This window comes from Anser anser (genome assembly GCF_964211835.1).
Source record: "Anser anser genome assembly, chromosome: Z".
Classification (NCBI taxonomy): Eukaryota; Metazoa; Chordata; class Aves; order Anseriformes; family Anatidae; genus Anser; species Anser anser.
In genome coordinates, this window is record NC_139723.1 from 20,910,258 (window position 1) to 20,929,512 (window position 19,255).

Below are 19,255 nucleotides of genomic sequence, written 5' to 3' on the forward strand. Positions count from 1 at the left end.
TTCATTTGCAAAAGCAATATGGTTTGGTTAAACTGAAAGGCTCAGTCAACAGGTATTTCCTGAAAATATTTTCCATAAAGAGTTGAATGTGGGTCTCCAGAATGAAAACTGATACTTTCTTTTTTTAATTTTCCAGCCAAAGGTTTCTATGATCTTGATGCTTTAAATGAGGCTGCCTGGATCAGCGCCCAGAACCAGCTAGTTCCATGTGATATTTGTGGGCGTACTTTCCTTCCAGACAGACTGATTGTACACCAGAAGTCCTGTAAACCGAAACCTGCAACATAAAGTGGATGTGACACACATACATACATATGCATGCATGTTCCCCCTCCCCCTGCCCCCCTGTGTGTGTAGGCATGAAGGTGCACTCATGCACTTGTACCTTTCAACCAAACTACAGAAGAAATAAAACCCAGCTGGAGAGCCATGGGCATAAAAACTGCAGTGCGCTGTTAAATCGCATGATCCAAAAGTTTCCAGAGTAAAACCAGCAGTTGCTACTGCAGGGTAATGTCAAATACAGTGATATTGAGCCCAACAGTAGCAGATATGCTTCCTCAGTTGAGATTTTCAGTTAGCTTCACCTTGAAAACACAGTTTGAGAGGGATGGCATAGAGAATGCTTGAAAGTAATGTTAAATACCACCTTCTCACTCCCACTCCTGTGCTTTGCTTCCTGTTCTGGAAGGATCCTCCCAGGTTGTTTTTTATTTGCTTTGCTGTCCTCATCTCTGTTGATTGAATGCAACATGTACAGGGCAGGGCATTTGGATTTAGCTAGCTGGGCTTTTGAAAAATCTTGTGCCTTCTGCATGTGTTTCCTGACTTATGTGCCATGTTTTGGTATTCAGCAAGGGACAGAAAGAAATGAGCCATAGCTGCAGAAGGTTTTTCACCGCAGAGATCCCCAAGAGATTATCCCGCAGGGATCCATCTTGTGGTCTTGTTTTTCAACAGATCTGTGAGACTGGGAGAGATGGCTTACTGTCAGGAGCTTCCTTGTCAACAGGCACATTTGGCTACAAATGCTGCTCTCAGTGAATGCACTTACTGCTTCAGAAACTGAAATTTCAGAAAACTTTTAGGAAATCAAAGTTTTGATGAGGACTGGATTTTCAGTGGAAGCAAAACCAAGTGATGTTGGTCAGGAAAATTGTTTTTGAATGATCATCTCAATTTTTGCCTCTCCTTCCATCAAAGACTTGTCTAGTCAGTGTAAGGACCTCCAGCTGAACTTGAGTAATCAAAGAACCCAAGCAGCTCCATTGTTGTTGGGCTTTGTCTGTTGTTTTTTTTTCTTCCTTTTTTTTTTTTCTCCCGTCATCAGTCACAAGACAGTTCATTGACTCCAAACAGAGCTTAAATCCATGCAGCACCTCAGCACTCATACCCTTGTGGGGCAGCGCAGTTCCTGAAGCCTGTGACTACTGCAGACGAAACATCCCCATACAAAGGGATCCATCTATGGAGCAGAAACAGAGGCTGGCTCTTTTAGAAAACACCCGAAAAGGGTGCTCTTCTTGGATCATTTCTTGTTTAAGAATGATACCAACAGTGGGATTTGCCCTCAGCTAGATTAACCAATTGTGCCAGAAGTCATAAATGAGAGGAATCACATCTTTCTCATGAACCTGATAAAACATATTTGTATGTCAATCCAAAAGAAGCATGGTGTGTCTGGTGGATGGAATAAGATACCACCCTGCTCTCTATGTTAAATGTGACCACAGCAGTGTCAGTATGGGCAAAAAGGGTAGGTATTATACAAGAAAGCGTTGGGGAAGGTGTTTGAATGTGTTCCTTTGAAAAACGCTGTTATGTTACATTGCAGAATCAGTGACAAAACACATCAGTGAATAGGTTAAACACAAAGGAAGTAATACTTTAACAAGGTACAGCAGAGAGCACTTTTCATTGTTATTTTAGTTTGAAGTTTTTTATTAAGTAGTCAGTGAAGTTATTCAAAAGGTATGACAAAATCCAGTACAAGCTGTTAACCACCAATATGTGCTTCCTGATACCATGAAATAAACTTTATCTTATTATGTTTTCACCTTCAGGCTTAAAGCCCTAGAGGTATCTCTTACATACTGTGTGACCAGTGGGACTTTTCCCAGAGTGTTCACACTCAGTACTACACTTACACAAATCAGATTAAGTGTTAAATATCATGGACGTCCTCATACACACTAAATGAAATATGGGTACCAGCTTTTTCTTTTCCAAGCCATCAAGCTGTGTGACTTGTGGTGTAAGTGAAATGAGGAGTAATGTCGTTATTCAGTTATTACGAGGAACACTCTTGGCTCGAGCCCTGGAGGACTGTTAATTCAGACTGGGAGAGATACCAGCATTCTTTGGTGAAAATAATTTCCAAAACAATCAAGGGCACCTCAGCAGCCCTTTCATCTACAGAATGAAAACTGTATTGTTTGAAGATACTTATCTTCAGAAGTCAAAGGTTCAGTTTCTGCTCTAGCGCAAAACTGTGCAAACCTGCAGATCGGTCCTCGTTAGCATCTCCAGTGTGAGGAGAGCCACCAGTGGACCTGGACCAGTACCATCCCTGCGCCGTTCGCCTGGGAGAAGGCAAGTGACCCGAGGAGAGGAGAGGGGCAGTGGTTTGTGACTGCTGGACTAGCTCCCAGGAGCTGCTGGCAGCGTACGCTGCAGGAACCTGGAGGCTGCTGTAATTCACATCAGGTGCTGGCCCACTGAAGAGTGCCTTGGTGACGGGAGGATTATGAATGTCATGTGTCCCCTCTTCCTCATCTCAGGCCCCTCTGCCTTTTTTCAGACATGAAAAATGTTTGTTGACTACATCTGCCCCACTGTGTCATCAAGCTTCATTAGTCACTTCAAGAGCAAAAACAGTTTTAAACGGAATAAGCACCCCCTGCACAGTCAGTGCAGTCTTTGGCGTTAAACACTTAGCAGCTCAGCTTTCAGTGAGATTCAGCTGCCCTATGTCGTTCTGAAAGTTGGACTCGGGGTGCCAGTGACTAGCTTTGTCAGAAATTTTACCAAGATGAGTTTTTCCATATTTCAATGTAAATTCTCTTCCTGTCTACTTTTCTGGATTATAACCTCCAAAAGCAATAAAATCTGCTTTACAAGCTAAGAAGAATGATTATAAACACTCACAAAAGTACTGATATTAACCGTACTTTTACTGAAGTGGTGTGTCTTGCCCAGAAATATGCCTGTACCTAGGGGCTTCTACCATAGGTCTGAAATAGTTTCCTTGTCAGTTTTCAAGGGAGCAAAATGAAGATTTGTCAAAGTGAGGGCTGCCTCTGCCTATAAGTTTTTGCAGCTGAGCCCTGAATTTAAGATGGGATCTGTGAAACAGGAAGCCCTACCATGCTCAGAGATGAGATAATATTGGGCTGTGAGGGCTGATGGTGAGACAGGAGCATGCAGGAACTCAGCAGGAGGCAACAGACCTCAGAGAGAGCTTGGAGGATGTGACATCTTCCCTCCGTAACACTGTTGGTGCAATGATTTTCAAAATATGTAGAGAGGTAGAAAGCACTGACATGGGAGAGCATATCATCCCATTGCAAACACTACCAAGGTATCGCTGTCACTCTCATCTCCAAGTCTCTCTGCCACGAGCTTTTCTGCTGTGTTCACTGATCCTGATGTTAGTTTGGGCTGACAGTGATGGTGAGTTCTGTGGCAAGATTTGTTCAGTGGGAAAAGCACTGATAGTGCTTTCATGGTTTGCTCTCAGTGGAGTTAAAATAAGATCTTACAAGCATTTTGTGTTATTGCTTGGCATCATTCAGACTTTTTTTTTTCTTTTCTTTCAGAAGAGGAAAAGGAAATGAGAAATTGAGCTACTTTGCCTCCTTTGTTTCTGTACTTTGGTAATTTGTCACTTAACCTTATCTCATCCAGTTGGCTCACAGTGATTCCCAGCTCGATCCTGTGTTTCCTACTGGACATTACATTTAAAGAGCTGAAAAATGTTTTCCTGTACTTCAAAAACAATGATATTCCATTTAGCTTGCTACAAATGTGCTGATAGGAGCTAAAACTATTCTTGGGCAAAATGTACAGAGAGTCAGAATGTGAGTTGACAAGCAAAGTTCAATCACATTAAAAAACAAGCAAACATCCACTATTAGACTGCAAACATAATCCCTGACTGTTGTTTTTATTCAGCCTGTTCCTACCATTCAACTTTTAGAAACAGAGATTTTAGAAAAGCAGTCCTGAAGAACTTAGAAACTTATGAGTTTAGTTACAGACCTTAAAAATTGGATATTAGTGAAACAAGTCTTAACTACAGGTAAGGATTATATGTAAAGTGGTATAATTTATCAAGTTGACAATACTTCAGTCCTTTAGTTACCATACAAGCCTTAAAAGGTCACACATTTTCAAGGGCAATACCAAAAACTGCATAGCAGTCCTTCATAAAAGGGCTTCATACACTCTTTTTCTTAAAGACCATCAGCACTTGGTAGCCTGAGGAACAAAATGCAATGTTAGTTTCTATTTGAAAGGTGGCAAGGAACCTACATAGATCAGTGAGTTCTACATACCATAGACCTGGAAAAAACATGGGACTGTATAGAAATCTTGCTTTCAACTTTACCTCCTGGCCACTGAAAATGTGTATGCTTATGTTTTGATTAAGTCTTTGTGAACAGAATATTTGATACTGCTCTCACTGAAGCAAAGTCCCCCCCTGGCACAGGAGTACGGGATGGACCCAGAAAAGAAAGGGGTTAATAAGATATTGACATGTATGTGCCTTAATTAAATTATTTCTTGGAGTTTTTTTGGATGCTATGCAAACCTTCCTGGGTTTTGTTTCCTTAACAATAGAATTCCATTACTACAAATTATGTTTGTTTTTATTACTCAAGTCAGGTAGCTGATCATTGCACAGGGAATTCAGGGGAGGCTCTCATCTGATTCAGTGTTTCCTTCAGGGTCCCTGTCTGCCCAGGTGGATAGTTTTGCTTCATCCTCAGAGGAATAGAGTTTCCTGAATTCTGTATTTCTATATTATGTCAAAGTGATCTCAAGTAAGTTTTCTACATCTGGAGAGATGCCACACTCAACAAGACAGTAGGGTCATACAACAGGAGCATCCAATTTGTGCACGAGTTCCACTAGGAAACAGAAATTACAAGCCTGGAAAACCCTCTCAAAAGTTGCCTGAGGACGTTCTGTAACCAAGAGTGACAGAAGGTGGGGACATTGTTTTTCATTCTGGATATTTCCTCATCAGTGAAAACAGTGTATTTTTTGCAATCCTATTCACTATTGTCTGACTCTCTTTACCCTGAGCTTCACTCTGTCCTCCCTGAAAACTTTCATGGGCTTTTTCTGCTTCGTTTCCAGCTATTTCCTGTGTATCCCTTTTCCTCTACCTTTTTCTTTGAAGGCAAACTTACTGCTTGTCTTTAGCTACTTAGTTCTAAGGCAAATTAAGATTACTTTTTTTTAATTTTAATTATGACAGTGGTGTGACATTTGAAGACAGCTAATCTTCTGTCCTATCAGTTTGTTCTGTCCTGTATTGATCTTGCCTATTTAGGTTTTTAAATGTTCAGAGCAGGGACATTCTGTGTGAAACATGTCTGTGTTCTCGCATGCTGTTCTTTGGCATCTTACCTGCTCCTCAGTCCGTCTCAGCTCCTGAGGTGTACAGAGCATTATTGACACTAGATTCCTAAATCTGTTGTTCTTAGAAAAAGAAAACTTGTGACATCTACAGTTCAGGGAAAATTGCTCTGATCTGTATAGGGTTGAGAAGAGAGCAGTGACTATAGGACTAGAACCTACCTGATAAATCTTCAGGACAAGGAAAAAACTATTTGCAAAAGTCTTAGAAATATATTATGAGTAGCCAAAGGTATCTGAATTAGGTAGTTAATACTACAGGGGTAGCAAGTAAAAAGTAGAAACTGAAACATGAATACCTTTTAAAAGTCTTTCCACCTTTAGTAGCCTGGTATCTACAAGTGTGTTTTCACTAGTTACCAGACACTTCACTGATGTGTCATTAAAGATACCCAATAACATTTCCAGAATATCTGGTATACACTTCAGAAAGACAAGTGAGGACACTGAGGCTAGCTGAACTCAGCTATCCTGAAACAGCCAACGGAAAGTATCTGCGGGTCCTCTAGTGTCTGCCATGTGTTATGGTCTGTGAAGCTGAGCTGAATGCTGGAGAGATTAGCCTCAGAAAGTTAATAAAAAATGGCTATGATACGAAGTGGCCTGGAGAGGCCTTTCTATTTCTCCTGTGAGACTATAGTCAAAGGAGGGGTGCTTACATACCCCCAGAGATCCAGCTGTGCTTAAATCCATAATTGTACGTTGTCTCAATGACAGAGTGAGCTGTTGCTCAAACTGAAGCACAAAACTATGGGCACAAGCTGAAACACAGAAGTTCCAGCTGAATATGAGGGAGCACTTCTGTACTGTGAGGGTGACAGAGCACTGGCACAGGCTGCCCAGAGAGGCTATGGGGTCTCCTGCTCTGGAGACCTTCAAAACCCACCTGGATGTGATCCTGTGCAACGTGCTCTAGGTGATCCTGCTTGGCAGGGGGGTTGGACCAGGTGATCCTCAGAGTTCCCTTCCAACCTCAACCATTCTGTGATTCGGTGATTCTCTAATGCCTAATAGTGAAGAATGAAGGGAGTTTCTATCCCATACAGTTCACAGTAACAATATACATGCTATGGATGTCTTGACATTTCTTATTAGAAATAGGAGAACATTTCTTAGTTCTCTAAGAGTCCTCTCAGAGCTATAGTTTCATTTCTTCCTGAGTGTGACCTCTCAAATTTTGATAGACTCTACTATTCTAATGAAAAACTGCATGTAGGGAGGTGGAGGTGGTAATGTATGCCCTGTGGTTGCTGGACAGTAACTCCAGGCCAGGAGAACTAGTGCTAACTTGCAGGTTCAGGGTGCACAATGGACATCAGCACATTCCAGACAAGTCTGGGGGATTCTCAGCATTTCAAAAAGCTCAAGAAGAAAGACTCTTGCCCTTAATAGCTGTTGCTTTATAATACAGTTCTAGCAATCCAGCCCCAGGTACAGGGAAAGATCAACTCATAGTTTTCTAAAGCCAAACTTTAACACAACACATTCCTTATTCTCTTTTATTTTTATTTTTTTCCTTCTTCTTGAGTTTCCCTAGTCCAGTTTATAGCCTCCATCTGTCTGTATCATCCACCATTTGAGTCCTGCAGTTGTATTCATGCCTAAAACCTGATTGCAACACTTCTCCCTGCAAGTGGTTGTTTTGCTTGGTGACTTGGTTGGCTCACTTGTGGTCTAGACTTTCATAGTTTCTTTTCAATTTTACTTTTTATTAAGTATTTTCGTTCTTTTAAAGAAAATTGCACAAGAAAACTTTGGTCTGTATAATTGCACTGATGATACAGATATTTAGTTTAAAACAACCTTAAGAAATAGCTACTCTTTGGCATCTAAAAGCTGCCATACCATTCTGAATCCCCAGTAAAACAGAACTGGCCCTTGCAGAGCCATTTAGAAAAAAAATGTCATTGTCAAAATCTGCATGAAGTGATGGTAGAGTGAGGTTTGCTCTCCTCGCTGGTGAAAACAATTATAAAAAGCCAGCTGAGTCGACATAAGTAGTGGGGGTCTCCAATGCAAGCAAGGTGTTTGCCATGAATTAAGAGTGGAGCGGCAAAAGGATGGCAGTTGTTGAGAGCACAGTTCCAGGACATACCCTCTGCTTTTCTACGTTGTGGTTATACAGATGTTTCTGATCAGTTCTGGTTAGGCCAGCCAGGAGATTTGCAGCTTTCTGAAAGGAAAGGCTGTAACTGAAGCTGACCAACAACAAGGTTATGCTACAGATTGTGGCATTACATTCAAATGTCCAACTAATTTCAACTCTTCAAAATCTGACATTGAAAGCAGTCTAAACTTCATAGTCCAAATAGGCTAATACACTCTGTTTGCAGGCACACTTTGCAGCATGCATGGTGTTTATTCTTGAGATCAGGTTCTAAACTCCTTAAAAATATACCTGCTATTCCCATTCATGTTGCATTTCTCGTGCATTACCCTAAGTCTAGGATCAATAGCAAGCCAGAACCCTTTGAAGAATGCCAAACATATCTTATATGTGAAACTTTTTTTTTTTTTTTTTTTTTCCAATTGCATGTTTTCCCGTAAAACTTGAATAAGCATTTGTAAATCCTTTGTTCAGAGGCTGGGAGAACCAAAACAATTACACAAATGAAAGCTGATCTTTTTTAGGGTTGGATGTTTTACCAGTTTTAGGAAGCTGTTTGTTCAACAGCATAATAGTGAAGGGAACAAACACAGTATAGGATAAAAACTGTAGGACTGAACTATTTCTACAATTTTGTCCTTGTGTCTCAAAAGTAATATCTTCTGCCACCTTTTTTTTTTCTTTTTTTTCTTCCATCCAAAGAAATATTATATTCAAAATTTCCCCAAGTATATTGTCTCCTTAGATTTAATTTCACTTGTTTCCTAAAAGCTATTTCAGTGGAAGAGTGAGTATTATTATTACAGCACATTTGATATTTTAATGGCAGAGCCCCATATGCAGCAGTTTTCTACTAGTCTCCACTTTCATGAGTTTTCTAAATCTAGAGAGTTATGGAGTGTCATACACAGAACAGAGAATTGCATTTGTAAAGCACTTTGTTTTACTGCAAACTTGTAACTAATTTTGGCCATTGCTTATGTTATGCCAAGTACATCTTCCTGTAGATGTGCTGCTTTGCATAAAATGATACTAAATGATAAACTGCATTAAGACAGCTGATTACATTTTGAAACTGGATTAATCTTACAGTAGCACAAAGAGCAGTCTAAAATATTTGTGTGACTACCATAGTGACTAAAGTATTCAGAGAATCATAAAATCACAGAAAGGTCTGGGTTGGAAGGGACCTTAAAGACCATATAGTTCCAAACCCCCTCCTATGGGCAAGGACACCTTCCACTAAACCAAGTTGCTCAAAGCCGCGTCCAACCTGGGTATTTAGCACAGAGGAGATGTCAATTATTCCAGAAAGAAACAAACAAACAAAAACCAAAACAGTGCATTCATATATTTTATGTTACCCTATCTCTACAGTATTAGATAGTGCAGTGCAACAAGAACACCCCACTATTCAGCATGCCAAATATATTCTATACCCACTTTTGAACAGATAATTTCATGTGTGGTAACAGTTACCAAACATGCACCTTAAAACGGATTTACTTCCATTTTAACAAAAGACAATTGGCCTAAGTATAAATTCACGAGGAGTAGTCTGCTGGAGGCATTAACGCATGTGGGTTTTTTTGTGTGTGTGTCACTGTCTGCTCATTCAACTTGAAATGATTGACCACTCTGTATCTGCAAGAGACATTTGAAAAACTGGTGTGCACATTTGGGAAAGAAATTGTCTGATTTGCTTTGTTTGCTCATGAATCAGTGAAGCCCAGCAGGTGGCAATATAAGCACTTCTCGTAATTTGAAATCATTAAACTCTTGTCATCCAATAGCATCAGTATGATTTAGTCATTTATAGCTCTAGCCTGCATGGAAAATAAGCCTCAACACAGAAGGTGATTTTAGTCACTAAAATAATGCAAACTCCATGTGCGAGAGTCTGGCATTCTTTCCACCTCTGGATCTTTCTTGTGTCTTTGGGATTTACCAAGTACTATTACATTCATCTCAGGTTGAACAGGGTGTCTTGCAGCTGCTGGGAGCAGATTACATCTAGAAACACACCTCAGATATATATATATACATTTTTTTTTTTTTGAATGACTTTTTGAAAGTTGACAGAGTGAGCTCTGATCAGAGAGCTCTCCTGAAATGCTGGTCTAAGCATGTTTTACGTATGAGTCACATGAAGTAAATATTCTCATCTGGTTAAGGTTTCAGAATGTTTGCTCTATCTGCAATTAATCAGCCTCCTTCAAACACTCAGTATGACTTCAAGGTCAAGTCTCTTGATAGTTAACTGATTGCCAATTACTTTTGTACATGAACGTATACTATTTAGAGATGGGTGAAAATACTTGAGATTGGAGCAGAATGTTTTGCTCCTAAACCCACTCAAACAAAGAGCTCATGGAAAAAGAGCAAGTGTAGGTTACAAAGTATGTATTTAAGGAAGGTGTTTCTAGCTATAAGCTACTTTTTTTGAACCGACCTGAATATCTGTATATGAGAAAGTGAGCCTAGAAGACATCAAGTTTTCTTCTGGGCTTCTGGGTACTGAGGTAACTGGAGATTCTCCCTGGGTGAAATTAAGAACTAAAAGTGCTGCACAGCCTGTGGGAGCTCTGCAAGTACCACAGAGAGATTTGAGAGACGCTAATAACTGTAATGCTTTGCACTCCCATCACACCTTCCCTCCAGAGCTCTCCAAGTAGTTAAAACCCAGCTATTAGTTAAGGCTTACAGCCTCCGCCAGGTGAGCCTCATTAACACTGTTTTAAAGCTGGGGAACTGATTACTGGAGTGCAGCGTTGCCAGTCAGCCCTGGGTTCACTCACTCTGACCTCCAAGAAAGGAACACTAGCTACGCCATTTGGTAGGAACTTGAAGTTTGCAAGAGCCCTGATCTTCTGAACTATAACAACCAATCTACAAATTAAATTTCATATTTAACATTGCAAGATCGGTTCTAGAATAAGTCAGATGCATGTGACCAATCTGTCTATGTATATATGGTTTTAAAGCAAAAGAAGGTAGATTTAGATGAGCTATTAGGCAGAAATTCTTTACTCAGAGGGTGGTGAGGCACTGGCACAGGTTGCCCAGAGAAGCTGTGGATGCCCCATCCCTGGAAGTGTTCAAGGCCGGGTTGGATGAGGCCCTGAGCAACCTGATCTAGTGGGTGGCGTCCCTGCCCTGTCTTTAAGGGCCCTTCCAACCCAAGCCATTTTGTGATTCTGTGATCCCAGTAAAACTTTTGATGTTTTCTATAATGCTGCAGGTAAGTAGGTCTTTGGATGTGGGGTCTTGGACTGGGATTATGGAGACTAGAACAGGTTGCTTCTGCTCACAGTGGTGCAGTTGCTTGAGAAGTGTGTTGGGGAATGTGGTCAGCCACAGACCCCTTACTGCCCACTTGTACAGACGTAATACCTGCTATTTATGTCATGCATCTGGAGTGAAAGATGTCTTATGCTGCAGACAAACCACGTACTAATGAGAGACTAGTTCTCTCCAGGCATTACTCCTGGCTTCCAGGTGCCCTTACATCTCATGAAGAAATCCTCCAATAATTTCCAAACCCACCATATGTAAGGGGGAATCCAGGAGATACCTTTATTTGATGGGAGAACCATTCGGAGGATGCTATAAATACCAGTATCTCTCACATGCTGCACAGCAATTTTCTCAGCATTTGGCCCTCAGCTGTCTGACACTATACTTACACTCTACTTGTAGAGCTGTTGGTGTGGATTTGCTTGTTTGTTGTTTGTTTGTTTGTTCGTTTTTGGAAAAGAAAAAAAAAGAGAAAAGGGAGTGTCTCAGGCCGAGTCAGACAGAGGGCCCAGAGGAGATCACTGTCTGCCTTATGGCCAGGCTATGCCAGGAGCCCAGGAGAGGCCTCATGGCTTTAGACTCAACATGTCTCCTCAGCAGCAGCATCAGGCTGGCTATGACAACAGCAGAGGCCCTGTCAGTGAAAGAGAAGAGCATTTTTTTTTTCTGTTATGCTGTCTGACAGCCAAGCACGGGGATAGACCACAGTCTGACAAGCCAAACTCTCCTGCCAGCACTGCGTCATGGTGCTGCTCATGGTCTGTGACTCCCTGGCCTCAGGGCTCGGCCTTCAGACACGGCCCCAACGTGGAAGGAAATCATCAGGACTCTGGCCCAACATCACCATCTGGGTTTGATGAAAACCACCCAGATTCGAGGCCACCCAGTAAGCACAGGGCACAGACACGTCCCTTAGCCCAGCTCTCCTGTGCCACGCGGGCCCTCAGTTCCAGGAGCCCCGCTTCGGTGACGGTGCAGCACCGCGAACACTTGTTCCAGCCCGGGTGAAGAGGGGGTGGCAGAAAGAGCACGTTTGGGGGGCGCCGGGCGGGGTATGGGAACTTTCAGCAGCTTCCAGCGCTTTCCCACATCACTCCTCCCTGCTGCGTACCACCCACAGGCTGCGCGGAGGGGCTTGCTCTCCTCGCGGCAGCTTCCCATGCCCAGAACGGCGAACGCCGCCCCGCAGCCTGACTCCCCAAAGCCCGGGGCCATGTTCACAGCGGTAGCGACGGCTGCTATTGTGTATGGAGCCCCACGGCAGCCCTCAGAGGCATCCGTCCCCTGCCACAGCCCTGGCGCCGTTCCCACGCTTGAGGGATTGTGCAGCGAGCAGTCGTAAGGGACCAGATGAACATCTCCAGGAGAGATTCGGCTTCCCGAGTTTTGAAATGTATCACAGAACCACAGAGTCCACCAGTTGCTCTTCCTAACAAGAGGAAATGCAAGTCACGCTCATCAGAGTACAGTCATAAGGCTGAAATTTCTTGGTGCCTGGCACAGCCACATTTGTTTAAAAAAAGAGGTTGTTTATTGGGCAAATAAATAAATAAATAAATAAAAATACTAGTAATACAGGCAAGGAGGTGAGCCTTTTGGATTCTAGCATGCATTGATTTTATCTCCTCTTACATTCTTTGAGCTCCTTTTATGGCTTTCCTCCCTCTTCTACTTTCCTCCCTCCTATTTTCATTTATTATCTATCTATCTGACCATGTCCCTGTTAGCTTGCTTTAAGTGTCAGCTGACATATTTTAAACATTGCCAAATCTTGACGGGGAAAGTTTCTGTATAAGCATTGTGTACGCTCTACCACAGACTTGGAATTTTTGAGGACCAGAAACTTGGTGGAATATCATATTTGCAAAAGGAAAAAAAAAAAAAAAAAAAAAATAAAAGAAAGAAAGAGACCGAAGCCTAAACCTTGGCCTCATTTACATCAGACAACGTGCTGAAATTAATTTTTTATTTAAATTTGTGTAACTGAGAGTAGACTTTGGCTGTAGCCATGTGTTCTGTCAGAAGCTGAAGACCACAGCCACCTTTGGGATAATGGTCAATTAAATAACCATCAGGCTGCCTTTCCTGTGCAGGTGGTGCAATCTCATATCACGTGTTTATTCTCCCCAAACATCTGACTTAGTAGATCTGCAAATGTCCCAGACTCTATGAACTGTTCTGTAATGAGGAAGAAGTTAATGGCCAAAATCAGAGATGAGCCACAGACATGAGTTCAAGTCCAGACTGGAGCGTTGCGAGATCTGGGGCTGGGAAGGAACGTTTGGTTCTAGGGTTTCAGCTCATCTAATTAATGTGGAGCAGAAATAGGCTGGGGGAAGCTGTTTGGCACCTGCAGATGTCTGCAGGTGCTCAGCACCGATTTAGTTATGACCCAGTAACAGTATTCGCAAGTGTAAAAAGAAATTGGACTATTCCCCACACATGCATGTGGGATTAGGGAGAACAGCAGGAATAGCTTTTACAGTATCCTCCTGACCCTGAATTCACCTCATCCTTTTTCAGTACATAAACTACTGTAAATATCAGATGTGACATACTGCAGTTTGATGTAAGCCAGTACAAAATCACACATGGTTCACTTAAAGAAATACCTCCCCCTGTAGCAACTGGACAGAATCAAAGATGACCGTATTTCCACTGTTTCCTGTGTGCACCTGATATTTTCTTCTATGAGTTCCCAGTTACTGCTGGAAACATGGCACATCCTGTGCAGTAATGCTAAAGAGAAGAAAATGTTTGCAGTGTACTGAAGCTTTGTGATGGTTTGCTTTTATCCTGGCCATACAATCCACCTCAACACCTATGGTGAATCCTACAATGAGCATTATTTTAAAGGGCGGCGAGAGGTACATTTAAATTTAAGAGGTGGTTTTCTCAGTCTCTGCCCGATTTCCTTACTGAGGACATGGTTCCCATGATGTGCTAGAAGACAGGCAGGGCTAGTGCAGTGCCCCACAGATGCTGCTTGCCAGAGTACAGGTGCAAACTTAAACAGAAGGTGGGCAGAACCCGAACCTGGCTTTGGAGAAGGAAACCTCTAGATACTGGATTACTGGCCATTATTTATTCCCCTCCTCTCCACTGTCCAAGGGTGCCAGGAAGAGCAGCTGCAGCTGTCGGAGGCAGGAGTGCATTAACCAGCCTAACTTCTGAAAGCTGTCACCAGTTTTAAGTGGGGCAATGATTGGCTCCTGTCTCCAAGCCAGGGTCCCCTCCAGGGAGATGACATTTTTCTTACCCACCAGGCATCTGTAGAAGTAATACCCACCTCGACTGGCTGTGACAGCTTTGCCCTGATGCTAAAGCCGTGAAGTGTGTCAGCTTCAGTTGGGTTTTCTCTCAACACAAGCATCAGCTGGGCTCTGCCTCCAGCAGTGAGACGCTCTCCTCGCGCTCCTGTCATGACCTAGCACTGGAACCGAGCCTTCAGGTCAGGTTTCTAACCTGAAGATGAAAGAGAGGGCTATAAAATTTGAAAGTGGTTCCAAAAGAGAATTAATACATAGTTAAAAGTAAAATTCATCTTCTTCTTCCACAAGAATGCTGTCTGTATGTGACCTAAGCACTGGAAAATTCCTTCTGAGAACAAATCCTGTCCTCTAATGTAGCGACAACAACTTCTGACTAACTCCATTGGAAGAGGTCCTGAACAAAGAACATGTCCACAGACATAGTGGGCGACGTTAGGGTCTTATAGGTATTCACCAGTTAAACACTTTGGTAAGCAGACTAAAAATTAAGAATACTGAATTACCGATTAGATTTCAGCAAACACTTGCATTCATCTTTGTCCATACTACAAGATCTCCAGTCTATGTATCTGTGAAATGTTCTAGGAAAAATAGTAATTAACAAAGTGCAGGTACTATGCTGCACTAATCAATTTAAAATCTGCAGGATATGCAGAAAAATCAGATGAAATACTTACTATTACACAGCACTTTTTATTTACTCTTGTCTCTCTGGTGTCTAAGAAATATCTTTTCTTTGCAGTTGTAGATTTTTTCCATAAAATATGTATTTTTATTAATCATTTATTACTAAAAGCAAGTCAATATCACCCAGTTTGCAGACTTAACAGATACACCCCTGTAAACAAGCTAAATCCACATCACTACTTTGTATGTTTGTCTCTGTGTGCTTGTTTAGATGTCTCTGTTAGGCAAAGAAGGGAAAGATTACCTTACAAATGAACTAAGGAGGTGAAATACATGTGGCAGGCTTTTGTTTCAGCACCTCTAAGGTTGTTTATTATATACTAGATTTACTACCTCTTCGTGAAGCATGAAATGTGCTCACAATTATGGGTGCAACACAAATGTGTCATTCTTTAAAAGCTGATACATCATGGCAGGAAATACCACAAGAATGGATTTTATCAAAAACAAGGACTGGGTGAACCTGGCAAGCTGCAAGGTATCAGTAGCCAAAAGATTATCATTCCCTAGTGGATTACTTTTTACAATACAAACTCCATTTTATGCTTGCTCTTGTTGAGCATTAAATACATGCTGTTGCTAGGGAGGGATACTGTAGTTTGAAAATAAAGGCTGTTTTTCTCAAGACTGTTTTGGTTGTTTGGAGCACTCCTGGAGGGTCTGCTCTGCCACCAGTGTGCCCTGTAACATCACTGGAGCGTGGTCCTCCCCTTTCCAAGTAAGGTAGTGCTGCTTGGCCTTCCCAGCAATGTTACTTCACTGGCTCAGGCTTGTGCGTTAATGAGGGGATTGCAGACGTTCAGTTTACAGTGCTGCTGTTGTTAGTCACAAAGCATAACAAACTGAAGCCCAGCCACTTTCTGGAGCCTTTGAAATGACCTTTTCCATTCTTTAGGACCTTGGGTTTTATCTTTGTATCTGTTGTGCCTTTGTGTAAGGCAACTTTTGTAGGAAAAAGAAAAAAAAAAAAGAAAGCTAAATTCCTGTCCATAGAAGCCAATAAAGATATTACCACTGTTTGTTGCTTTTTATTTTTTATTTTATTTTTTATTTTTTTTACAGCAAAAAGCTACAGGGGCATTTACCTGAGGCATGGTTCTCTAGCTGAGTAGCTGAGTAGTTCTGTATTAGCTCATTATTCTGTGAGCATTAAAATAATATTCTGTGTTTCTAGCAGGGAAGTAGTAATTATTTTTTTCTGTGGCATGGAGTTGCAACACAATCTTGGCTCATCACAAAAAAAGTTATGAAGTGCTAGCAATAAATGCTTAAGTGAAGCAACTCTTTAGATCTGCAAAACAACACTAAATCTGGGTATTTCTGAAGGCTCAAATTCTCCTATTTCCAGTGGGTCCATATTTCCTGCCATATAATTTCAACTGGCCTTTTAGATATTGCTGTAATTGTCTTACCTCTAAAAGACAGTTTCACTTAGTTTGAAGGATGGTTTGATGCAAAAGTTCTTGCCTTGGTGAGTACTTCATTCCTTTAAGCCATAAATCCAAGCCCTAATAGCATCAATTCACCTATTCTTTCCAAATCAAATCAGAATTTCATGCCCTTTTCTTTGTTAGAAGAATATGAGTTATACTAATTATTCTCTGGCACTATATGCAGGAGATTTTTCAGTACCTTTGATCAATCTTCCTTTCTTCTCTTTATTGCTTAACATATTTAAGCATGTCTTAGTTTTCTCTCCTTCACTGCAGAGGAATAGGAAAAAACTGGTGATGCTGCACAACCATAATCTGAAAAGTTCTTTGTAATAAAACACAAACAGAAGAGTAAATGCTATGTGAAATAAAATACTGGTCTCTTTTAAAACAGTTTTTTTTGGGGACAATGAGGATCTTCAGGAAGATCATTTGCAAAAAGCAAAACAAGAAAAGGGTTGGTAAAAGTTTATCTCAGAGTTCTCCCACAATGCTGGTGCCCTGTGTGACTCATGCCAGCCTGTAAAATACAGTTCTGATTTCATAATTTATATTAGGCTTTCTCGTATTCCTAATTTACCAGCACATATAGAAACTTTGAAAACAATGAGACTTGTTTTCCTTGAATGCTCATGCAGTGTTTATGCTGCCTTAGAGTGTTTATCCAAAACGTACTCGTTTCCAAAGGATAATGGCACTGGTCCTCCTTTTCAGTGAAGTGGGCAAACCAAACATCATTTAATTCAAAGAAGCAACATCAACAAAAATAAAAATACAAATATTTTAAGGAAAGTACCTGATTTCACTGTTTAGCCATCCTGATTCTTTAACTATCCCTCTCTCCTGATTTGAATTTATGCCCATGAAGACCTCAGTTCTGCAGCTCACTCTGTGTTCAGACACCAACCCAAACCCAAATGTTAGCACAATGTAAGTCATAGCATCCCTTTTCTCTTTATGTAGCATTGTGCACCTACAGTAGTCTGTCATATCTGAAACATTCTGTCTGTGGTAAAGGAATAAGAAGTTTTGTAATTGTGACTGGTTTCTGCATTTTGCAAATTTTCAATAAGAATTATTTGGAAAATAATTCACAAAAAGAAATCCTTTTTTTTTTCTTTTCTTTTTTCTTTTTTTTTCTTTTCTTTTTTTTTTTTTTCTGCATTTGGAAACCATTTCCAAGTTTGCTGTATGAGAATTTTATATTATGACCATGTGACTCTCATTTAAGCTGCAAGATACACGCTCTTACCTTTGCTCCAAGTAGTGTTTTCCTCTGGCATTACAATGGCATTTTCGTGTGAGCAGAACCAGGCTTACTACATAAAACAATAAAATGGGACAGTAAGACCTGTTCTACAGCTCCTTTGTGTCTGTCCCAATACAGACCAGCTCTAAAGCTACTGCAGCTTGCTGTAGCCTGGCCTCTTGTAGTTCAGAATGATCAGTCAAGACTTAATATTACCATGGCCTGGAGGGATGTAAAATAGATGAACCAAAAAAGACAAATAAATTTTGAGCTTTCTTGAAAATCAAACCAAACCAAAACCACCTCCTACACAGTGCTTAGTATTTCAGGGTCTGTTTTGTGATTAAAAACAAAGAAACGGCAGCAACAACAAAAACCCATAATTGTCAGAAACAATGGATTTCTGTTTCAGAGCATTTTCAAAAAATAACAACAAAATAAGCAAAGATATGGCAGATTAATTAACAGAATCTTTTTTTTTTTTTTTTTTTTATGACAGCTCAGTTATCAGAAAATCCACCAAGATACAGCAGCTCCAGGCTCAATCCTTCCTTACAAGACTTCCAGCTGATATAAAGCACTGAAGAGCTGTTGGAAGACAAAGGTGCTTCCTCTCAAGGGACTGTCAAGGTACCCATCAACACAAACAGCTTTGCAACCTCCTTTGTGAAGGGAGCACTTCATACAATGTGAATCCTCTCTCTTAGTAGATGAACCTCCTTGTCTGGCTAATCCTTTCTGAGCTGGAAGGCCCAACTGCAAATCCATTCCCCACCTCAGTAGTGTCAAGACGGACTTGTCAATCATTTCAGGATGACATGTCATGTTTGAGGGACAAGGACGGTACTATTCACCTTGGAAGTGCTACCCAGTTTAAATTGTGACACTGCAGCCACTGACCAAATCTCCACAATTTGGTCTATTGGCAGTTACACCAGCAGCCAGTCCACCTGCCCACACAGGACTCTGGAAAGGCACAATGATCCTTGGAAAGGGGGCGAGAATAAAGGATGGGGAAGTATTCTGGGTTTTGTTGTTTCCTTCTGATTCTGCTTGATATCAAAAGTAGTTGAAAACCTATGATCTGCTCTTTCTATCAACACATTACCGAAGATGGAGCCAGAGAAGCCCCGAACAAGCTCTCTGTGGCCTCTTCTTTCTGGTTTCAGGGGGCAGGAGAGCTTGGGGTGAAGGACAGCCTTGGTGCACCTGCAGGAAGTCGCTGCTATTGCTGTGTGCTTCCCACCTTCTCTGCTGCCCCTCACCCTTCCACACTGACTCGTGTGGATCACTGTCCCTGTGGTAGCTGTGCAGAGGTATTTCTGGTCTCTGCTGGGCTGGAGGCACTGCAACATGGCAAATAATAACAATATAATAATGGAGCGACTACCATAGAAAGGACGTAAATGCTGCTTTAAGGTATCCTGACATAACCAGGTACTGCAGAAATCCCACTTGCGAGAACCATAATAACTGGTATTAAAGGTATCTCAGCTAGTGTGTAGTTTAATACAGCATGTATACTCAAATACTTAGCCAGAGCCAGATGTATTATGGATATGAT

General features: G+C 41.4%; 1 protein-coding gene and 1 long non-coding RNA gene across 3 annotated transcripts in view; one reads left to right on the forward strand and one right to left on the reverse strand.

Moving 5' to 3' along the window:
- The window catches only part of ZNF475 (zinc finger protein 475), a 62,948-nt gene that overhangs the window by 29,220 nt on the left and 14,473 nt on the right, over positions 1-19,255 (forward strand). Inside the window, exons 5-6 of one of the 2 annotated variants that reach the window (XM_083818710.1) lie at positions 137-5,211; positions 18,191-18,321. In XM_083818710.1, the coding sequence (XP_083674836.1) occupies positions 137-288 (152 nt within the window). In that variant the 3' untranslated portion in view covers positions 289-5,211; positions 18,191-18,321. Of the gene's footprint in view, positions 1-136; positions 5,212-18,190; positions 18,933-19,255 lie in introns of those variants that run through there. The other variant, XM_083818711.1, reaches the window with a different exon arrangement.
- Positions 4,459-18,145, reverse strand: LOC310890119. Its single transcript, XR_014577038.1, has 3 exons — positions 16,642-18,145; positions 14,340-14,515; positions 4,459-13,228 (listed from the first exon to the last, which is right to left on the reverse strand). It is a non-coding gene; the product is annotated as an uncharacterized lncRNA (long non-coding RNA).